General features: G+C 44.0%; 1 protein-coding gene across 1 annotated transcript in view; it reads right to left on the minus strand.

Annotated features, from left to right (window-relative positions):
* Window positions 1–676: 676 nt before the first annotated feature.
* The window catches only part of col5a3a (collagen, type V, alpha 3a), a 100900-nt gene continuing 83798 nt past the window's right edge, over window positions 677–17778 (minus strand). The window contains exons 61-67 of the mRNA XM_056287525.1: window positions 7791–7826; window positions 7285–7338; window positions 6397–6676; window positions 6060–6172; window positions 5076–5144; window positions 3852–4085; window positions 677–2572 (exon numbers count right to left, since the gene is read on the minus strand). Of these exons, the coding sequence (XP_056143500.1) occupies window positions 2426–2572; window positions 3852–4085; window positions 5076–5144; window positions 6060–6172; window positions 6397–6676; window positions 7285–7338; window positions 7791–7826 (933 nt within the window). The 3' untranslated portion in view covers window positions 677–2425. The remainder of the gene's footprint in view (window positions 2573–3851; window positions 4086–5075; window positions 5145–6059; window positions 6173–6396; window positions 6677–7284; window positions 7339–7790; window positions 7827–17778) is intronic.

Below are 17778 nucleotides of genomic sequence, written 5' to 3' on the forward strand. Positions count from 1 at the left end.
ATATGAAGACAGAAGCAGTGGACAAAGTGGACAGAGAATTTTTATAATGATGGGACCAAAAAGTAAAGGGCATCATATGGCGGACTGTATGTACAGTCAACATTTCTTCACTCCTTCTGCTTTGTCTTTCCTCCGTTACCAGTTCTCTGTGTGTGTGTGTCTCTCTCTCACACACACACCACACAATTTAACACACAAGCAATCTTGCACACACACTAACAAACATTAATCTATACACATATGCATATACACATTTCACACACACACACACACACACACACACACACACACACACACACACGTGCACGCTATCTCCAGAGAACAGACCAAATCTCCTCGGCTGTGTTTCTTATCCTCAGCCATTTTCATTACCGCCTTCCTTCCTCACTTCCTACATCCGTCCCTCCCCCCTCCCTCCTCCCCCTCGGCGTCCTCTCTCCATCCCTCCCGAGGAATGAAACACGGGCTAATTGAAACAAATGAGCTGTGGAGCGAATCAAGAGTTGATTACATCTGTGTGTAGGGATGCTGATCGCGGGCGTGCCGAGCGAGCGAGCGGTGCAGAACTGGTTAATGATATAGACGCCTGTGTGACTTTTACTGTGTGAGCGGACACGGCCGACAGCCAGGCGGCCTCACAGAGACCACCCCGACCTACCTGCACACGCAGCCAACAGCTTTGTTCCTTGTTTATTATTATTTGCACATCTGTTTTTCCACAAGCATTTTTTTTCTCTTTCCGGGAACAGATTATTTCTCATACTCAAGTCCTTAGAATAACTGTACAGTATATAAAATTAGTACAACAATCACTGTACACAGAATGGCAGGCAGGACGGAGTGGGACCGGAGGGAGGGCGCTCCTCCTCAGTGGAATGCTTAAATAAGCAGCAGCGACTGAACTGCTGGGTTACACGAGCCGGAGCAACAGTGTTCAGTTGAGGTTGAACGTAGTCACAGCGTTCAGGTATCCGGTCACCTCAAGCTATGAACAGCCACGTAGCTGTCCAAAAAAAGAAGAAGAAAAAGAAGAAGAAGAAGAAGAATGTGGACGTGTGCCTCACCCATAGGAAACGTAAACAAACATATAGAAACTACACCGATACATCACAGACTTTCTTTTCTGTGTCATGAACTGCTGTTGAAGGGCCTCCTCCAGTCCCACAATCCTGCCCACAGGAAAGGAAAACACTGACACACACACACACACACACACCACACACACACACACACACACACGTAATCATCTATAGCACCACTGAAATGCAAATTAAAAAAAGGAAGATATCGTCAGATTTTCGACATGTGATCACAGTGGAACGAGTACAAAAACCTTGTTTTGACTGAGCTGGAAAAACAAACACAGTGTCAGCAATCACGCAATGTTTCCAGGACATGTGTGAAATGTCACTCGGTGAAAATGACTACAGTAAAGACTGAGGAGCACCACGCTCTATCGGCATGCCCTCAGTGGGGTTTTTACCCTGAAACGCCCCCCAGCCTTGCGGTGAACGTCAGCCAGACTGACTATATGCTACAGTAGAACGGGTGTGGAGTTGATGCATACAGTAATATAGTCTGTCCAAGCACGGCAGGCTGAAAACGCTTATTATCAGGCCCGTAGAGGGACTCGGTCCAATAAAGGAAACAACCTTATCCGTTCAATAAGTGTTGGGTTCAATAACTAGCGATGTCTACTGAATACTAATCCTGGTCGTTCACCGAGCAAACTGCAGCTGAAGGGTAAAAAAAGACAATTTATCACTCCCGCAGAATGGGAAATTAAATATAGTGCTTGCGTGGAAATTAATATGCTGGACAAGCTCACAACAGCAAACCAATCGTCATTATAATGAAATCGGAGCATGCAAATGAGTACGACAGTGAGTACCTCAGGCTTATTGCATCCCCCTCATTATACTCCAATAGGTAGTAACTAATTTGCATTCAAGGCCTGAAAAGTTCCACTCAACTGACCCCTACCTCACAATGACAGACTACTCTTTCCCTCAGCTGGAGGAACCCATCTGTCACTTCAAATTGGTCATCTTCAAGTGGTGCAGTCCTCTTAATTCTATTGGATTCAATTACAGCACACCGAAAGGTCAGACACAAACAAAGGAGAAGACAAACCCAAAAAATTTAAATATATCTAATTGGAGGATTTCCCTTTGGTAAATGCGCATTGTTCCTGTTGTTGTTTATCCTCTTGCCTTTTTTTGTTGTTTTTTTTCCATCATAGAGCCAGGGGATCTAGCATTGCATTGGCTGATGAAGAGTCTTATAAAAAATACCACACACCCACCACATATAGAAACATATATAATAAATATTGCTTGGGGTAGCGGTAAAATCCAGTTTTTTGTTTTTTTTTGTCAATAAATTGCTGAGCAGGTCATTTCCCCCCGCCGCAATGGGTCAGATGTTAACCGTTGAAGCATACACGTCCAACTTCGAAGCCAAACTTTTGGTTGTTGTTGCCAAAGTCTGTAGCAGCCACATCGATGATAGGGAGCAGCTCAGCCGAGGGAGAGTCAATCTCTAAAACAGTCCGCTCCTGCCCTTTCCGGAGCTGCAGGATGCAAATAAGAGACAACATTTATTTTGACTTTGAGAATAGCAGACAAACATTACTGAGATGATATGGTGATAATTTGTGCTAAGATAATAGCCTTCGTAATTACCCACAAATTATGTTTTATTTTATTGATATTATGAAAGCAGAGGGAATATATTGTTGTTTAAGAAGCTGATACCCAGAATTCCTGGAGGATAACAAAAAAATTCAAATTTAAATGTAAGGGTACAAAAATAAAGTTTGTCCCCCACATTGTGTATTCAAGGTTCAATAAAACAAAGTAATGAATTTCATCTCATCTTATGAAAGTATTTTGTCACACCACCAATAGACTCTGCTCTGCTTAATCCTCTGTAGTTAACTTTCCCTACTTCAGGAATCAGGAACACTTTATTTGTCATTTCACTTCATGTACTTGCGTACATGAAATGAAACGAAATATTGTTTTCCCCAGCCCACAGCAGTGCAACACAAAGACAAAATCACATATCCAAAAACTACAACACATATATCCAAACTATGAACACATACATCCAAACTAAGAACACATATATCCAAACAAAGAACACATATATCTGAAGTAAGAACACATATATCCAAACTAAGAACACATATATCCAAACTAAGAACACATAAGAACACATATATCCAAACTAAGAGCGCATATATCCCAACTAAGAACACATACGAACACATATATATCCAAACTAAGAACACATATATCCAACCTAGAGCGCATATATCCAAACTAAGAACACATATATCCAAACTAAGAACACATATATCCAAACTAAGAACACATATATCCAAACTAAGAATGCATATATCCAAACTAAGAACACATATATCCAAACTAAGAACACATATATCCAAACTAAGAGCGCATATATCCAAACTAAGATCACATACGAACACACACACACACACACACACACACACACACACACACACACACACACACACACACACACATATATATATATATATATATATATATATATATATATATATATATATATATATATACATACATACATACAAACTAAGAACACATATATCCAAACTAAGAACACATATATCCAAACTAAGAACACATCTATCCAAACTTTGGCCTTAATCCCCTTCCATATTTGAACCAATGTTCTGATGTCTGCAACATCTGCAAACCATTACTGAATCAAACACCAACTGACAACAGTAATACAATTTATATATTTAGTGCCATTATGGCTGATTCCTATTTGGCTTGTTACTCCTTCACCCTGGCACTGACCTGACATCCATCATGTAGTGGCCGAATGAAGGGGCTCTTAGCCTGGGTAAGCTCCTCATCATTTCCGCCTCGGAAACGCAGGGCATGCTGGTAGGAGCCAGTGGTGCTGTCAAACCAGCCAGCCGAGTTCTGGCAGGTGTAGGTAAAGCTCTGCCTGGCCGTGGCGCTCAGTAGTTTAAGGAACGTGAGCTGAACCACATGGACTGGGTTCCCATCACAGTCGCTGTAGGAGAACTGGACAACAGGGACACACGAGGGGTTCAGGCTTGATATGCGACATGGGAAGAAATAAGGCAGCAGAATACGTAACGAATCCCCTCAATGCCCCACAGTCTTCCCCATGGAGACCAGGGGCTAGATATCGATGGGGGGAAAAAAGATCTAAGCACATTATCTTCTAGTTGTATGAGTGAGAGTTCCACCTTTATTTCCATCAACCTTGTCTCTGATTTCTAAAACTCCCCACTCATGTTCATGAATAAATTTATGAGATGGGGGCAAGGACTGGCAGGGTGTTCGTGTATGAGTGCTTATAAATGTGTATGAGTGTGCATGTGTGTGTGTATAGGTGTGTGTGGGAAGAAAAAACTTGCCTTTGGAGAGGGAACAAGAGTTCAACAGGGATGAGTATTAGTGGGTGAGGGAAAAAAAAAACGGAAAGGAAAAAAATGACCAAAGAAACCTGAGGAGAGGGAGGCTCTAGGACAGAGCCTATATGATTATCTGACTCCATTAAGAGCTCTCTGAACAGGTACACAACAAAGACCGGTGATCTGAATGTACCGCTCTGAATGCTATTCAAATGGACCCCATTGCTAATGACACAGTGTGTCATCCTAACTCATCTGCTGGCAGAATCAAGCCAGCAGTCTCTCATTGCAAATGGTCTCATAGGTTAATGCTTAATCACACAGTGAGCAGAATTAGAAATACACAAAAACATTCAAATGGATTCATACGTGCACAGGGACATGCACGCACACACACAAAACACACACACACACACACACACACACACACACACACACACACACACACACACACACACACACAGGTACATTGACATGAACACTCATATTGGCACACTCCCGCATGTGCTCTCATACACCACCTCAATCATGTGCATGGACATCATTCAAATGCTCTCAGTTAGGATGAGTAATTTAGCACACATTCGGAGGCTTTGGAGATAAACGGTAGGAAGAAGGGGGCAATTTCCTTTACCTGCTTGCCTCTCCTGAATTGGCCGTACCAGCTTCCCGGCTTCTCTTTGTTCCACGCGGCTAATTTCACCTTTAGATACATGGAAAGAGGATGATGATGATGTCAAAGCTACAATCCTAAATTCAGTTTTGAGTCAGGTTTTTTTTTTGTATAGCACTAAATCACAATAAAGTCACAGAGGGCCTTACAATCATAGTTATGCAAGTACAATGCATGACACCCCCGTACCCTTAGACCCTCGATTTAGATGTGGAAAAACTCCACGAAGATCTGAAGATCACGGTTTTTTTTTGAACCAACTGACATCTACTGATATGTTGCAATATCAGTGTTTCCATCCATCCATTATCCAAACTGCTTATCCTACCCAGGGTCATGGGGATGCTGGAGCCTATCCCAGTAGTCACTGGGCGGCAGGCGGAGAGACACCCTGGACAGGCTGCCAGGCCATCACAGGGCCCCCCCACACACACACACACACATTCACACCTAGGGACAATTTAGTACGGTCGACTCACCTGACCTACATGTCTTTGGACTGTGGGAGGAAACCGGAGCACCCGGAGGAAACCCACGCAGACATGGGGAGAACATGCAAACTCCACACAGAGGACGACCCGGGACGACCCTCAAGGTTGGACTACCCCGAGGCTCGAACCCAGGACCTTCTTGCTGTGAGGCGACCTGCGCCACCGTGCTGTACAACATTGGTGTTTGAGTACACCAAATCCCAGAGATCCATTCATATCAAAACAGAATTGCAAGTAATGTTGCATCAGCACCTTTGGATGTCCATGTGTAAGATACTGTCATAAATGCCAATGATTACAAGTATCAAAAAGGACACTTGTTTGCATGTACATTTTCAGGACTGTAGCTTTAACTAGAATTTTGGACTCAGGGAGGAAACCAGTGATTTGGGCTCTGCTGCATTATGTAGAAGTCGACTTTGTGTCGGCTGACAGCAGGAGATTAGAGACTTACCATCTCAATCCTCTTGTCAGGGTAGAGACAGGTCTCTCCATCGGCGGTGAAGTTACAGTAGACCTTAACGGAGTCCCGATGACAGCCTTGGTTAGGATCTATCCAGTACTCTCCTAAGGAGAGCAGAAAGAGAGGATATCAATCACCAAGTAGCCGTAATCATGATGGACACATCTAGGATAACAGGATGACAACAAGCATGAGATGATAAGCTGCATCATAACTTACTGGCGATGCAAGGGGGAAAAGAGCGGGTGGATTAAATATAGCCTGAATGACGAAACCCCCAGATGAGTTAAGACATTTTAAGGGACGGGACATAAATTTCGTTGCTGACCATCTTTATATTGAGGCTGGACCATCATGAGCTCCTTGCAGGTGCGGGCGGGGCTCTCGAAGGTTCCCAAGGGCCTCCTCATCAGTTCCACTTCATTTTTCATTGACATGAGGGAGGCAAAGACCTCCTCCATGCCCTCAACATCCTCCAGAGGCTGGTCCCCCTGGAGGAACTCCGTCTCAAGCTCTTCAGCCTCCTCCTCCTCCTGCTCTGAGTGCCTTCTCCTGCTCCTTCTGCCCTCCCAGAAGGGCAGGGGCTGAACCATGGTTGCAGGGGGTCCCTGTAAGGGAGGGGGGCATTGAAAGAGGAGCATGAGGTGAGAGGTCAGGGATGAAGATGAGTGTGGCACAAATAACATCTGAATGTGGATACATGTCTAATTGCAAAATGATTGACACAGTGATCCATCAATCAGCGCTTACCAATCTCTACAATACTTCCCTCTGATACTCAATGCCCCACAAAAAGCAATCGAGAGCAGCACTGACGCTACATTATATCAACAATGCTGCATTAGTACAACACAATGCTGATGGACAGGGAAACGGACAAAATGTGTTGTTGGGGAAACTGTAAAACAGATTCACTTTTGCGACTGCAGGACAGTGTATTTTTCATTCCTTTTACCATACTCAAATCTCACCATCAGAAATGCCTTCTCTAGATTAAATATGTTGGAAGACCACCCTCAGTCTAACAATGAAACCATCAACAGGAAGTTACACGTGTCCAGATTTAAGTTTGCTACCGTCTGCTTGGCCTGTTTATGCCGACGTAACATTGTGGTTATAAACGCCGAACTCATCTGGAAAGTTCATCTACCAACAGTAGCGACCATGAAAAGAAAGACTGAGAAATTTTGCAAATGGTGATTAGGGAGGTACTCACTGGAGGTCCTGGGGGGCCAGCGGCGCCTCTATCTCCTCTAGGACCTACGACTCCCTGGAGAATAAGACACGACAAAAACCTCCATGTCAATCGTGCTCTCACTTGGAGCCTCTCTCACGCCCGTTGACCAAATCTCCACTTCATTCAGGCAGATATGGCTGCTGCTTTACAGGGTTACCCAACAATGTGCATCAGCGGCGTTCGGTCAAAGCCCAGACTCTCAAGACACACTATAGTGGTTTTCATAACATCATGCACACCAGGACCAAATCCTATTACAAGGGCCTACTCGAAAAATAACGCACAAGGCAAGCAAGGCTGTGCAGCAGGCTTTTAGTCCCACAGATGTGCAGCAAACACAGTAGAGCATTATAACGATGAAGCGATGGTACATTTACCACACATACACACACACACACACACACAGAGTCTCTGCTTTATCCTCGGCACCTGCTAGCCAGTGTGGGGTGCAAGAACAAGATTGGCGATTTGAAAGTGAAACTCACCATGTCCCCCTTCGATCCTTTCTCTCCAGTCGCACCCTAAGACACGAGACATGAGAGGAACAGCAGGAGGTTGTTAAAAAAAAAACCAAAAAAAAAACAAAAAAAAACTCCTCACAACAGCACAGCGTTTACTGCGAAGTTACTTAAGTACAGCAAATGTACATACTGTTCATACTGTATATATGTACAGCAAATTGCTAGTCAATCACACACACACACACACACACACACACACACACACACACACACACACACACACACACACACACACACACACACACACCTGAGAACAGGAGGTTGTTTAGGTTAAGGTGGGGGTTAATGCTTTTTGCACTGGGGCAGCAGTGGGCAGTAACAGCAGGGCTCTGGATGAAGGTTTGTCTTGTAAGGGCGGCTTATTGGTTCTTATAAGTCCCAAGGTAACATGTAATGGCAAATGCAGCATGTTGGAGTATCCCAGAATGCCACCTCCATTATTCTATACCATTCAAGACAAGTCCGTCAACTAAAATCTAATTTGTGTACATTTAGTCAGTGAGTGTGAATCAGATATACTACACAACGACTGTACATCGTTAGATGTTGTTATTGTGGTGTGATAGATTAAGAGAATTAGGGGTACTGCAATTTCTTTTTTTTGCAGTTTGCAAATCACATCAGAATATACAATGAATAACAATTATACAAAACACGGCAAACACTCCCCCCCTCCCCATTCTCCTTCCCACAACTCATCCCCCGCAACCGAGTACAGACATACAAGAAAAGAAAAAGTGATTTTTTTTTTGTGGATTTTTCACCATTTTTCTCCACAATTGTACCCATCCAATTACCCTACTCTCCAAGCCGTCCCGGTTGCTGCTCCACCCCCTCTGCCGATCTGGGGAGGGCTGCAGACCACCACATGTCTCCTCCGATACACGTGGAGTCGCCAGCCGCTTCTTTTCACCAGACAGTGAGGAGTTTCCCGAGGGGGACGTAGTGCGTGGGAGGATCACGCTATTCCCCCTAGTTCTCCCCCTCCCGATCAGGCACTCTGACCGACCAGAGGAGGCGCTAGTGCGGCGACCAGGATGCATACCCATTCCTACATCTGGCTTCCCACCCGCAGAAACAGCCAATTGGGTCTGTAGGGACACCCGACCAAGCCGGAGGTAACACTGGGATTTGAACCGGGATCCCCATGTTGTTAGGCACTGGAATAGACCGCTACGCTACCCAGACGCCCAAAAAACATAATAAAAAAAAATTACATAAAAAGTAAATAGATAAATAAATAAAGTAAAGGGTATGACTTAGATCAATGTACAGGATCTTGATGGTAGGCTACTCCCTCAGAGCTTGTTCCTGCTGAAGCAGGCTACTAACATTAACATTATGCCTTGAGAAGTACATGAAAGGTCTCCAGATATCATCAAAAATATTTTGTTGACATCTAACAATATACGTTATCTTTTCCACGGACATGTTTGACGCCATTTCTTTAATCCACATTCTGATTCTTGGCCCATTCAAAATTTTCCAATTAAGAGCAATTATACATTTAGCTTTGTAATACACACAAGTCTATGAATTTAAACTCCTTGCTTTGTAAGTGATGGTTGATAGGCTATATACCCAGGATAAAAAGCTTAGGATCCAATGGTAATTTGTTTGATCAAATTTGATCAATCATATTAATATCTAGCCAAAAGGATTTCACTTTCACACATTCCCATATGCAGTGGTATAATGTCTCTCTTGCCTTGTTACACTTGATATAATATCAGGAATATCATCATTAAACTTGTGCAGTTTAACAGGAGTTATGTATGTACGCATCAGCCATTTATACTGTATAAGTTTCAAGCTACTGATAAGTGTCAGCCTCTGAGCCTTCCTACATATTTTACTCGAGTCTTCTAAAGATATTTCATCATCTATATCTTCCTTCCATGATCTCAGCTTTGATCCTGAGGATTCATCAGACCCAGATTCAAACAAGCCATACACAGATGAAATTAAACCTTTATCATAGCAGTGTCCTATGACGGCTGCCTCTAATGATGAATGAGGAATGATGTTGAGATGAGGATATAAAGTTCCTAATTTGAAGATATTTGAAAAAGTGATTCTTTGGAATGTCATATTTAGTTGATATTTCTGCAAAGGACATAAGTACTTTATCTTCACTGTACATATCTTGCACTTTCCTTAACCCTTTGTCAGCCCATAACCAAAATCCTGAGTCACATTTCCCTGGTTTAAAGTTAACAATACCGAACATAGGACTGAAGAATGACCAGGAGGAGTTTATAGTCAAATATTTACAAGTGTCAAACCAAAAGTTAGGGCGTCCGGGTAGCATAGCGGTCTATTCCATTGCCTACCAACGCGGGGATCGCCGGTTCAAATCCCTGTGTTACCTCCGGCTTGGTCGGGCATCCCTACAGACACAATTGGCTGTGTCTGCGGGTGGGAAGCCGGATGTGGGTAGGTGTCCTGGTTGCTGCACTAACACCTCCTCTGGTCGGTCAGGGCGCCTGTTCGGGGGGGAAGGGGGAAGGGGGAACTGGGGGGGGTAGTGTGATCGTGCTATGTCCCCCTGGCAAAACTCCTCACTATCAGGTGAAACGGCGCAGCTGGCGACGCCACATGTATCGGAGAAGGTACTATGTGGTAGTCTGCAACCCTCTTCAGATCAGCAGAGCAGTTGGAGCAGCAAACAGGACAGCTCGGAAGAGTTGGGTTATTGGCCAGATACAATTTCAATACAGTAGGGTTGTCTGTATTTTTTTCAGGTATTTGCGACCTGCTGAATACAAATACAAATAGTGTAACAGTAAGCTTGGTGTAACAGAACAAGATTCTATATCCATCCAAGCAGGTGAGTTTTCAGATGAATAATAAAACATGATGGACCACAGTTGAGCTGACCAGTAATACCATTAGATGTTTGGGCATTTAAGGCCTCCTCGGTCATAAGGTAGATATAATAAAGATAGATGTAGTCTGGGGCGTTTATTTTGCGAAGTATAGTTGGTAAAACAATTTCTTAATTCTAGTAAACAAAGACAAGGGAGGTGGCAAGGGGATATTCTGGAACAAATAAAGAAATTTAAATGTTCATTTTTACAATATTTATCCTGCCAATCATTGAGATAGGTAAAGATGTCCAATGTTCTACTAATAAAGTAGTAGCTTCGACAATTGGGTCATAATTTATCTGAGTGATATTATTCACCTCAGGGACAATTTTTATACCCAGATATGTGAAATTATCCATTGGGTTTAAAACAGAAGAATAAACATGGCTATTTTTCCTCTCTAAGTCATTAAGTAACAATACAGATGATTTTGAATGATTAACTTTGTCTTAACCAACCCATGAACCCACCACCTGCGGGGATGAGCATTGGGGTAGAGTGCAATGCAGGCCGGGCGGCAGGCAAAAGCGGGGATCGGGGCATCCCAACTTCCGGCATCGCAGACTTGTCTAGCAGGACCAACTGGGAGGAGACCCCGGGGTAGACCCAGAACTCGCTGGGGGGACTACATTTCCATTCTGGCCTTGGAATGTCTTGGGATCCTCCAGCAGGAGCTGGAGGGTGTTACTGGGGAGAGGGACGTCTGGAGTGCCCTACTGAGCCTGCTGCCACCACGACCCAACCCCGGAGAAGTGGCTGATGTTGATGATGATGATAACTTTGTAACCAGATATTTTTCCAGATGTTTTAATAAGATCTAGGTGTGCAGGGATTGAACTGTTTAGATTTTTTTGGGAGCAAAATTACATCATCGGCAAAGAGTGCTACTCTATGTTCTAAATGACCTCCTGGAATTTCATAAATATCCCTATGCTTCCTCACTGCTATAGCAAATGGTTCTATTGCAAGAATGAATAGCAATGGTGACAAAGGACTTCCTTGTGGGCAACCTCTAGAGATGTTAAAAGGTTTAGAGACCATTGGTCAAAACTTCTGCAGTGAGCCCAGTACTTACAGTATTTACAAAATGTATCCCCAAAGCCAAAGCGGGTAAGCACCTCAAGCAGATAAGGCCATTCAACACGGTCAAAGGCCTTCTCTGGATCAAGTGAGAGTAAGGCTGTGTCTGTCACTCCTCTCTGGCTGTGTAAAATATTGAGCACTCGTCTGACATTGTGAAAGCCCTGTCTACCTTGAATAAATCCATTTTGGTCCTCTCCCACCACCCGAGGAAGCAGGCCCTCCAACCTTCTTGCAAGAACTTTGCAAAGTATTTCTGATTCTCAATTTAAGAGGCTAATTGGGTGCATTTTTTTTGACATTTTGTTTGGTTTTCCTGGTTTTGGAAGTAATGTGATTAGGGCACCCCTCATGGATGGGAGGAGAAGACCACTCCTGAAGGACTCCTAAAACATCTCCAAAAGGGGTGAAAGTAATTTAGACTGAATTTTTTTTTTTATAAATATCTATAGGGATGCCATCTAGACCTGCTGCTTTTCCAGCTTGCACACAACAAATCACTTCTGTAATTTCCAGTTTTGTTATTTCTCCATCTAATGCTCTACTTTCCTCTGCAGAAATTCTAGGAATATTAAGGTTGTTTAGGAATTGTGTCTGCATATCCAGGCTGGAAGAGCACTTAGATCTATACAATTTTCCACAGAAGACCCCGAAGGCGGGCATCCGGGTAGCGTAGTGGTCTATTCCATAGCCTACTAATACAGGGATTGCCGGTTCAAATAGCCGTGTTACCTCTGGCTTAGTCGGGCGTCCCTAAAGACACAATTAGCCATGTCCGCAGGTGGGAAGCTGGATGTGGGTATGTGTCCTGGTCGCTGCACTAGCACCTCCTCTTGTTGGTCGGGGTGCCTGTCCCCACTGGCAAAACTCCTCACTGTCAGGTGAAAAGAGGCGGCTGGCGATTCCACATGCTTCGGAGGAGGCATGTGGTAGTCTACAGCCCTCCCTGGATCAGCAGAGGGGGTGGAGCAGCGACTGGGACAGCTTGGAAGAGTGGGGTAATTGGACGGGTACAATTGGGGAGGAAAAAAAAGGGGGGGGGGGTAAAAAAAAAGAAAAGAAAAAGAAAACCCCGAAGGCCTCATTAATCTCCTTTGGGTCCACTATAGTTCTACCTTGTGAAGTTTCAATGCAGTTAATAGACCTTTCTGTTTGTTGTTGTTTAATGCGCCATGCTAAATTTTCCCTGGCTTTTCTCCCTGATTCTCAACAGTCCATAGTAGAACTGTTTGAGTTTCAAATTATTAATCTGACAGGTGCTTTGTTAGCTGACAGCTCATTACACTGTGATCTAAGTAGGAGTAGTTTTGCATGTGCACCTATAGAGCTAGGCCTGTTTTGGTAGATATCTGTTTCTAGTTCTTTTATTTTCTCATCTAATGTATTCATTTCAAGTTGGGCAATCTTTTTTTTTTGAGCTGGTAAAATAAGTTATCTGACCTAGATATGCCTCCCATCTTGTGCTAGCAGATGTTTGGGAAGTGTTGCATTCAAAAGTCAATTTGTTTATCTAAAAAATCTATGAATGTGGGGTCCACTAGCCAGCCTGGTTGAAAGCGCCATTTTGGGGGATGATTCACAAGTTTAGTACCTTTATAACCCAAAGATATAGCTGCATGGTCAGATTGAACCATACTGTTATAATGACATTCATAAATTTTGGAAATAAATAATGCTGAGACTAAAAAGTAGTCTATACATGAGTAAATTTTACAAGTGCCGGATTAACAGGAATATTCTACTGCATTTGGTTTACCATGTCTCCAAATATCCAAGAAATTAAATTCTTTCATAAAGTGGTGTATTGTCTTCCTCGATCTGATTTATCTAAGCTGGATGATTTGTTTCTCAATGGGTCTAATGTGCAATTAAAGTCGCCAGCTTTTATGCATTGCCCAGGGAGATTTGAAACAGGTCAGAAACAGATTATTATAAAGTTTAGAATCATCTTCCCCTCTACCACGGGTGGTATAGGAAGCAGACCACACCTGACCCTGCCATCTTCTTCTTATTTTCGAGCTATCCCTTCAGCAGGTGGGTTTCTTGCAAGAAAACTATTTTTGATCGCAACACTTTTATCCTGCTCATCACTTGTTTCACCTCTGTAATTTTTCTCAAACCCCTACAGTTCCATGAGGAAAACTTTACCTTCCAACTATTAGACATTAGTTATGTAATATGTCCTCAAGAATCGTTTTGGTAAAATACATTGATGAAAACATGCACACGGACAAAAAGTTGAAAAGAAAGACAAAAAAATAAATAAATAAAAATAAAAATAAAACCTACCCCAGATCCCCAGTGGAACCTGTGTCCACTGAACACCCCCCTCCTTTCCTACTCTATAACTACTGCTTATGGGCAAAACGAGCCCATGAACTACGAGGAACCGTCTATCTCTCACTTTTAGTTATTCCCTTCTCTTTAGCTCTAACTGCTTTAACTGAATGCTAACTAACCGCTCAAAGTTTGTAAAAATTAACTATTTAATATTTGCAACCTGTACACAATAGTCAAAGGGGCACACAAAAAATAATCACATGCCTGGAACCCACGCTGACGGATGGAGAAAATATCGAAGGAATCGAATAATACAACTATTGGCCACATAAAGTCCATGATGGGTTGAATGTCCCTTGTAAGCAAATGACATTTCAACTAACCATTGTTTGGGTGCATAAATGTCATTGTTTTCACTTTTCCAATCTGTATTAAGCCCACTGTCCACTGCCTAATGCAATGGTGATGGACAGGTTGACAGACAAGATCAGGCAGGAGTCTCCCTAGAGTATGATGTTTGCTGATGACATTGTGATCTGTAGTGAGAGTAGGAAGCAGGTTGAGGAGAGCCTGGAGAAGTGGAGGTAAGCACCGGAGAGAAGAGGAATAAAAGTCAGTAGGAGCAAGACGGAATGCATAATGCGTGAATAAGAGCGAGGACAGCAGAATGGTGAGGATGCAAGGAGTAGAGGTGACGAAGGCGTATGAGTTTAAATACTTGGGGTCAACTGTTCAAAATAATGGGGAGTGCAGAAGAGAGGTGAAGAAGAGAGTACAGGCAAGGTGGAGTGGGTGGAGAAGAGTATAAGGAGTGATTTGTGACAGAAGGGTACCAGCAAGGCAGATTGGTGCAGTATCAGCAGTAATGCAGATGTTGTACTGGACTGTGGTGAAGAGGGAGCTGAACCGCGAGACAAAGCTCTCAAGTTACCAGTCAATACCAGTCACGAGCTTTGAGTAGTGACCAAAAGTGTGAGATCGTGCATACAAGCAGCTGAAATGAGTTTCCTCCATAGGGTGTCTCCGCTCAGCCTTAGAGATAGGGTGAGGAGCTCGAACATCCGGAGAGAGCTTGGAGTAGAGCCGCTGCTCCTTCGCGTCAAAAGGAGCCAATAGAGGTGATTCGGGCATCTGATTAGGATGCTCCCTGGGTGCCTTCTTTTGGAGGTTTTCTGGGCACATCCAACTGGGAGGAGATCCCGGGGTAGACCCAAAACTCGCTGGATGGACTACATGTCCAATCTGGCCTGGGAATAACTTGGGATCCCCCAGGAGGAGCTGGAGGGTGTTGCTGGGGAGAGGGACATCTGGAGTGCCCTACTTAGCTTGCTGCCACCGTGACCCGACCCCAGAGAAGCGGCTGACGATGAGATGAGATGAGATGGGTACCAGCAAGATTTAAAGGGAAGGTTTACAAGATGGTTGTGAGACCAGCTATGTTATATGGCTTGGAGACAGTGGCACTGATGAAAAGACAGGAGGTGGAGCTGGAGGTGGCAGAGTTGAAGATGCTAAGATTTTCACTGGGAGTGACGAAGAAGGACAGGATTAGGGATGAGTATATTAGAGGGACTGCTCAGGTTGAATGGTTTGCAGACAAAGCAAGAGAGGTAAGATTGAGATGGTTTGGACATGTGTGGAGGAGAGATGCTGGATATATTGGGAGAAGGATGGTGAATATAGAGCTGCCAGGGAAGAGGAAAAGAGGAAGGCCAAAGAGGAGGTTTATGGATGTGGTGAGGGAGGACATGCAGTTAGCTGGTGTGACAGAGGAAGATGCAGAGGATAGGAAGAGATGGAAATGGATGATACGTTGTGGCAACCCCTAACCGGAGCAGCCCAAGGTAGTAGTAGAAGTAGATTAAGCCCACTGCCCATATCAATAAAAATTAACCTTTACTTTTGCCATGAGAATGGAAAGGGAAACAAAATGCAGTCCTATCCAATGGAAACGTCTAAACAAAAAGGATGACCATATTACTTTGTGTGAGTGTTAAAATTACATAAAAAAGAATAATCAGTATTGCCACTACACTCTCCTGATGGAGCATTCAATCATCAGGTCTGCCTCAATCATTCAAAGAGACTGCACACACTTGTCCACTTCAGCTTGAGTTTGGAAAGTGAGAGACCTCTCAGCGTGTCACCAGGAGCTGCGCCGGAAAGATGATTCCATGCTTATGGATCCCCTTGTCTCGCAACTTCTTTCACACCTCATCATAGCCGTGCTGCATGCTGTGTACACCAGCAGAGTGGTCCGGGTGAGAACGGACTTGTTCATTGTTGTGTAGGACTTTTCCTTTGGTTCTGGCTGCCTTCAATACTCGCTCCGTCTTTAAAGTTCAAGAACTTCATAATAATTGTTCTCAGACGTGTCTTGTGTGAGTCGTTGTTTAGCGGGGCGCAGATTTTATGAGCCAGTTCAATTATCACGACCTCCTGCAGTTCCAGTTCCAGTGCTTCCAGTAACCACTTTTCCAGGAATGTAATTGTATCCTGGCCCTCTACCTTCTCTGGAAGGCCCACCAGCCTGATGTTGTTCCATCGGCTACTGCATTCCAAGTCCTTTGTTGGTAAGCATTTTAACGGTGCTTTCCAATGTGCTGACTTTGAATATTATGGAATGCAAATATATAGTGCTTTTTTAGTCTACCGACCACTCAAAACGCTTTACAATATACGCCTCACATTCACACACATTCATACACTGATGGTGGAGGCTGCCATGCATGGTGCCAAACTGCTCATCAAGAGCAGTTAGGGGTTCAGTTTCACGCTCAAGGACACTTCGACACACTCTCCGCAAGAGCCAGGGTTCGAACCAGCGACCTTCTGATTACTAGACGACCCAGTCTACCTCCTGAGCCATGCCGCCCCTAAATATTATATTAGCCCATTAACGTTGTCTTCAGTATCAGAAATCCGTTGCTCTGCATGCATAATGTGCCCTGTGCATTCCTGGACCTGCTTTCTTATATCAATAATTGTTGCTTGCATCACGTCAATTTTCTTGTAGAGTCCTCTTTTCAAGGAAATTATGGTTTTCATGACATCTTGACTGCTATTCTCGCCTGATTCTGATATTTCGCCATCTCCTTTGTCGAGGACGTCATCTATGGCGGCCAATGGTGTCATTTATTTCGCTCTCCAAATTTTCGCCCTCATATTGTGATGTCCTTTTGTCTTTTTTGCCTCCTTTATGTAACTTTTTTTTTCATTTCCCCCCACTTTTCTCTCCCAATTGTATCCGGCCAATTACCCCACTCTTCCGAGCTGGCCACCCTCTCCGCCGATCTGGGGAGGGCTGCAGACTATCACATGTCTCCTCTGACACATGTGGAGTCGCCAGCCGCTTCTTTTCACTTTACAGTGAGGAGTTTCACCAGGGGGATATAGCACGTGGGAGGATCACGCTATTCCTCCCAGTCCCCCCCCCCCCCAAAACAGGCGCCCCGAACGAGCAGAGGAGGCGCTAGTGCAGCGACCAGCACACATACCTACATCCAGCTTCCCACCCACAGACACAGCCAATTGTGTCTGTAGGGATGCCCAACCAAGCCGGATGTAACACCTTTATGTAATATTTCTAATACCCAGAACTCTTATATACATGTTGCTTGTCTTTGAAGAAAAATTCTGGTTAATATTGGAGGATCAATTACATGTCAGCAGCAGAGCCGCAAAGTTGTGTCCTCTTAGCACCGCACCATAACCGGAAGTCC

This window comes from Lampris incognitus, chromosome 10 (assembly GCF_029633865.1).
Source record: "Lampris incognitus isolate fLamInc1 chromosome 10, fLamInc1.hap2, whole genome shotgun sequence".
Classification (NCBI taxonomy): Eukaryota; Metazoa; Chordata; class Actinopteri; order Lampriformes; family Lampridae; genus Lampris; species Lampris incognitus.